Here is a 6,000-nt window from a genome sequence, read left to right as displayed (position 1 = left end):
CTTTGAAATATTAATTTTCTCTTCTTCTAAATCTGGTTTGGTCTAGAGGGTGTCAGCTGATGAGACAACACCCTGGTACTGATGATGCGCAGCAAATCAGCACATGCCAGTTTGGGCTCAATTCAACCAGAAATAGCACTTCCAGAAACTAAATGCTTATTTAGTAACTTAACACAAAATAACAGCAGTAGCAACCAGGGTGGTAAAATAATGTTTTATTCCATGAATGAACAAACACTACCATGCCACATCCTAAAGTTCTTTCTACAAAAAGATTGTGGACAGAGCAGATTTTTACGTTTCTCAGTTCAAGTTCATTTCAGGCTCTCGAGCCCGTTCAGCGTAGCAAAATCTGGACACGCAGCATTCTCATGGTCTATTTGGCATCTTGCCAGATAAAGCAGATTTACACTGTAGTTCTTGTTCACACAATGTCGATGCACTGTAAATCAAAGGAGATAATCCCAACCAAACTAGGTAATTCCTGTGGTTTATCAATATATTTTTTCATGATGGTCAAAGTACAACCAACATTCAAAGCTTAAAATAAAGGTAAGAAAAAAGACACACTAAAGAACACAATGGAAACATCATCATTGCTGTCAGGATGTGAGTTTACCCACAGTACTATGTAAAAAGTAGGAACCGGCGTTGACATTCAAGCTGTTAAAACAAGAAAAGGAATTACATTAATTGTTATATTTCCAAGCTAGTGCTTCTAAGGAGTCCTGATCAGCAAGGAAGTGTTACCGCATGCATGTCGAACACAAGACTAATATTGGAGTGGGGATCTGACAAAGAGCTGACTTACATTCCTTTATATACAACAAAATGAAATATACAGTATTAATACTGGCTGTACATTTGGTCAGAATATTTTACAAGGAGCGACACTGTCAAAATTCTTATGACACAGTATGTGGAAGTGGATGGAGGTTGGATTCCTTTCTGAAAGCTGAATGTTTTCACAAGAAGTTTTAAAAGTTGCTTTCCACTGCTCAAATGAACAGTTAGACCTTTAAAAACAAAAAAAATCTTCCTTTTTTTTTTTCCTTTTACGGTTGTCAAAACCAGTGTGAACAGAAGAGACAATTAAATGTGTTTGGAATATGCTAATCATTGACCTGGAATAAAACTCAGCCACAGACAGCATGTGCAATAAATCTCTGCACGTTGTCTCTGTTTAAATGGCTTTATAGGATGATGGGTGAGGTCTCTGGTACAAATTCCTGTACCACAGCCTCACCTAGCTGTTCCCTAGCAGGTTACCAACCATTTGTTCCAACTGCAAGAAAGAGAAAGAATAATCATGACTGTCGCATATTTTTCTACATTGCAATAAAAAATATCTCAATGTAAGCTGATTTAGCTTATTTATGTGCATATTTTTCAAGGCTGCCATAGAAAATATTCAATCTTGCTGGCAAGAGCTATTTTGGGAACTCAAGAGTGAGTTTTTCTCTGCTTTATTCCAATAGATCTTTTAATATCTGGGAAGCTCAAGTCCCATTGCCTCATTAGACCCCTGAGGTCTGAAGTGAATTAGTTAATTTGTTTTATGTTTTTTCCCCATCCAGAACAAGCTGAGAAGCTAATAAGGTAAGCATGAGACCCAATGAACAACAGAAGTAAAAGCCATACAGAATTAACAAATAATTACAGGGAGGTAAAGATCGGTGTAGCTGTAGTGATATTTTGCACAACTGGGTTTGTGTATCCTGTAGCAATGACAAACCTCCTGGAGATGGAAAAGAGCAGGCAAGTGTATGAATCTGTATCCTTCAAAATAATTGTGCTGTAATCTTCTCCATGTATTATAGCAGATTTTTTGTTCTGACACAGTGTGATGCTAACTATAGCAACCTTAATGTGGATGATGGATTTCACTGCAACTGCTTGACTGCAAAGAGACATCAAATCTTCCAGTCCTCAGAGTGGTTTCTTGGGGTGTTCCTTCAAGTTCAACGTGTTACCATTTTCACTCTAGAAGTCATTTCGTGGCAAACAAAAAAAAAAAAAGGAAGAAAAAAAAGAAAAAAAACAACAAAAGAAAAAGAAGATGTTGGTTGTGAAGGATTTTTATCAGACAGCAGTTTCTGCTGAGTTCACCATGCTTAATGTTCTTCCATTTAGGAAGGAGTTGCTGTCAAGTAAAGCAGAGGAGCTGCTTTCAGTTTGGTTTTTTTTTTGTTTTGTTTCTTTTTTTTTTTTAATACATGCTAACAACATCTCTTTCTTCAGGAAAATGATCCAGTTGCATATTGTCAGAGAGATCTGCCTTGTGCTTGGCACGGACAAGTAGGGTTAATCATCCTCCTCCTCCTCTTTCAGTGGGGCCAGCGGGAGTTTGTCTGGAACCTGGAAACACTCCACAAAGAAGTTGACAATGGACTGGTACAAGTGCTGCTCAAACGCTGCATTGCTGAAGTAATGGCTTTGATCAGGGTAAATCTGTAAAGAAACAGGTAAATACACACATTTTAGAGCTGGAAGTCTCAGGACTGACCACCCACACCTTGCTGGAGCTGCAAAGCCACTGCACCTCCTCATCATTGTAGAGCTTCCCATGGATGCTCATGAGCCCAGGCTAATTTGGGCACCACAGTGCTCTGAGTGCAGACTGGCATCCTCCTTCACAAGGAACCTTTTTGAGGGTTTTCCATTTAATTCTGCTCTGAACAGGTTCAGTCTAAGAAGTACCAGCCCACACTTTCCTTGTGAAAACCAAAAAATGCTCAGTTTTGGAGAGAAATGGCATTAGGTTATACTGACTAAAATGAGGGCTCTAAAGCAAAAATGTCATTAAGTTTGAAAATTAATAAATATTGCTGGAAAAGTAATTAAATTGAAAAAAAAAAAAGTGAAGCCAGAAATTAAATAGTTTAAGCCCAACTTTTCATTTAAATGGAGCATAACTTGAAGAAATGCAAGAGGATCATAATGGGTTGTCTAGGCAGGGATGCTAGGGTGGGTAGATTATGAAAGATTTAATGACTTAGACATGGAGCATTCAACAAAACAGAGACATAATTTGGTGGAAAGTGGAGCTGTGCCATTTCCAGTGGGATGTCAGATTTAGGTGACATATATCTTTGTAACTTTTCTGGTTGATTTAATTTAAAACCCTGTTTCCTTGAAGTTCATTCTGAATTTGTTCTGTGGTTCCCAAAGAAAGTCAACATGCACGAATTCCTTAGGGAAATGTCTCTCACAAGCTAATTTACTGTAATTCAATAATTGCTCTACAACTGTCCAGACCAAAACACTGATGTCACATAAGCATGGGACTAGTAGAAAGATATTACATGCATGTGCTGTTTCTACTCCCAGGCTGAGTTTGCAAGTGGTTTTTCAAACCTTGCTTCATAACAGCAGCTTGAGTTCAAATAGGGAAATAACTCAATAGAAAAAAAGAAACATATACTGTACCTGCAAGCTGTAATTAGCCTTTGCCCTAATTAGGTGTGTGATAAGGTCTGTAGTATGCTGAAAATGGATTTTTTCTGTAAAAACAGATTGCAATCATTAAAGAGACATTTAATTAACAAAAATCAAAGCTATCACAAACATATAATGAGCTCAAATTATGGGCTAACTTACCATCAGCAGTAGCATGAATTATCAAAAATGTCTGGTCCTTTAGTAATGAGACTCTGTGTGATAATTTGCTGATCTGTGAAGGTAAATGTTGCAATAAGATTTAAAAACTTGTTAGAAATTAGCAATTTATATGGAGGCAATAGAAGTGCTTATTTCCATTTAATGTTTTATCACCAGGATAACAACCATATTCTGCTGGCTACTTATATAAATCTAGAGATAAAATAGACCCCCACCCTGTGCTGGCAGGGCAGTGTCAGCAGCAGGAACATGTCAGAGACCCTCCCCTGTTCTGATAATGCTCAATAAAAGCCTGAACTGTAGAATGCATGGAAAATATCAAAGGGAATAAAAAACTCTGATGAAAAGTGTGCCCAGGTGCCTATGCCTAATAACAGCTCATGGATCTGGAGGGACTTTGGTGTGCTTTGAAAGCCAACCTCAATGAGTTCCAGCACCTTGGGGGATGATCTGATATGAAATTCAAGCGTCCACTGTTGAGAACACCTTTGTCCTCAGCTGTCTTTCAGATGCACAAGGGAATATAAATACAAACAATTTCTGAAAGAACAAAAAGCATCTGCACTAATGTAGAGATTGTGCGTGAAAAAAATTTGAGAGACAATGAGCTCAGAGTTTAGGTAGCCAGGATAAATCTTTCCTTGTGAGGGCACAGGGTGGTATTTGCTTTCTCTGTGAGAACAGTGCCAGACCTTTGCTACCTTCATGTCTTCTGGCTGGAGACAAGGCTTAGAAGCTGAACTAGATTCTCTCTATAACCAATTTTTGTTTGTGTGACTATTCTTTATTAGGTTTTGCCTCCAAGTAATTTCAGCACAGGATCCAACTGATCCCATCACATGTATTAAGCAATGTCTTTATTAACTGGTGCTGTGTTTCCTTTTCTATATCCTGCTCAGTTCTGGCACAGAGTTCTGCCTATCTGAAATATCACAAAGTTTGAGAAAGTCAAGCTGAGTTTCACTTAATTTGTTTACCTCAGAGAGGATCAAAGTGGCAAGACCATTGGCAAGAACATTCCAGGAGGTCATGACAGTGTGTCCTCTTGGGCACATTTGAGTCACTCAGCTCTTTCAATCTCTAAAACTGTATTCACCCAATTTATAGAGGCAGACACAAGGGCTAATCAATAAAAACTTTATCCATGATTACTATAAAGACAAAAAAAGCAGTAAGCAGGCTGAAGGACACCTTCAGGACTTCACTAGTGAGTCCCTCTTGCATAAACTTGCTTCCTCCCCAAAGTAGAACACATGGAGGGAGGGTTCAGACCCAGTTCATATTTTATCAGGGAAATGCAGTGTCCATGCAGTTACCTCGTATGCTCTGTTATCAACCCCGTGCAAGCCCAAGTATCTTTCAGAAAAGGCTGAAGCTTGAAGAGAAAAAATGAAAATATCACTTTCAGTCATGAATACACTGGTGCTTCTGAGTCAAATATAGCAAATGCTAAAAACCACCATATTTCCTAACATGGCCTTAATTATAGAGGATGCATTTCTAAAAGTTTTTGAAAATGCACTAAGGATATGTGTGATACCACAGTCTGTCATCGTCACCATGCACTTCTGGTCTCTAAGTAAATCACAGAAAAACCTTTTTTTTTTCTTTGTTAATGCAACTGAGGTTGTTTCTCTTTCTCCTTTCACATGGGGCCTTCTCCATCAGCAGCAAGTTCCCTTTGGTCTCAGGGAAAACAGCACAGCTCCTGAAGTCTGGCTGAACACCACTGACTTCCCTGGCAGCCCCCTGATTTTCCCTGGCATTAAGTGCAAAGGGAACTGCTATCCCTGAGAGAAAGGACCACCATGGGCAGGGCAGTGCTGTGGTCAGAGGCAGGATGGGCTGGGAAGACTGCACCTCAGCTTGCATGGATGGTGCTTCAGGCAGGAAGGAAGCATGTTCAAGGCAGTGGGGGTGGTTGGTGGCAAAGGCTGGAGGGGGTTAAAGACAATTCTCCTTTATTTAAAAGGAGTAATAAAGTGATTTGATTGCTCTGACTGCCATGGCTGGTCTCACTGCTGCAGCTAGATTGCTTTAGTGGGGAAAAAAGTTTATGGCTACTCCTAAAAAGACACAGAATATAAAATAAGCAAGATCTTGGGAAAGAAAAATGGCAAGTGGGAAATGATAGGGAAGAAACATCACTTGTAGTCAGCAGGAGGGTATGTGAGCTGAGGAATGGGATTTACCATATAGTCTGAAGTCTGTCACTGGGGAAAGAGCAGCTCCACAGGCAAACACCTGGTTGTCTTCACCAGCTGGAAGCATGTAAGTGCTGAGGTAACCACCATAATCCTGGAACAGAAACAGGACAGGGATGTCAGTCATCCTGCTGGGAGGCACTGCTGCTTTTGGGTACAGAAACAGGGCAGCTGA

At 39.7% G+C, this 6,000-nt stretch overlaps 1 protein-coding gene across 4 annotated transcripts in view; it reads right to left on the bottom strand.

Annotated features, from left to right (window-relative positions):
• Positions 1 to 200: 200 nt before the first annotated feature.
• The window catches only part of DPP6 (dipeptidyl peptidase like 6), a 539,077-nt gene continuing 533,277 nt past the window's right edge, over positions 201 to 6,000 (bottom strand). For all 4 annotated transcript variants that reach the window (XM_064433316.1, XM_064433370.1, XM_064433208.1 and 1 more), the window contains exons 22-26: positions 5,814 to 5,919; positions 4,938 to 4,996; positions 3,601 to 3,673; positions 3,430 to 3,503; positions 201 to 2,451 (exon numbers count right to left, since the gene is read on the bottom strand). In XM_064433316.1, the coding sequence (XP_064289386.1) occupies positions 2,305 to 2,451; positions 3,430 to 3,503; positions 3,601 to 3,673; positions 4,938 to 4,996; positions 5,814 to 5,919 (459 nt within the window). In that variant the 3' untranslated portion in view covers positions 201 to 2,304. The remainder of the gene's footprint in view (positions 2,452 to 3,429; positions 3,504 to 3,600; positions 3,674 to 4,937; positions 4,997 to 5,813; positions 5,920 to 6,000) is intronic.

The sequence above is a fragment of the Passer domesticus genome, chromosome 1, assembly GCF_036417665.1.
Source record: "Passer domesticus isolate bPasDom1 chromosome 1, bPasDom1.hap1, whole genome shotgun sequence".
NCBI classification, from domain to species: domain Eukaryota; kingdom Metazoa; phylum Chordata; class Aves; order Passeriformes; family Passeridae; genus Passer; species Passer domesticus.
The sequence above is the reverse complement of the archived record's forward strand: the minus strand, read 5'-3'. Positions and strand labels throughout refer to the sequence as shown.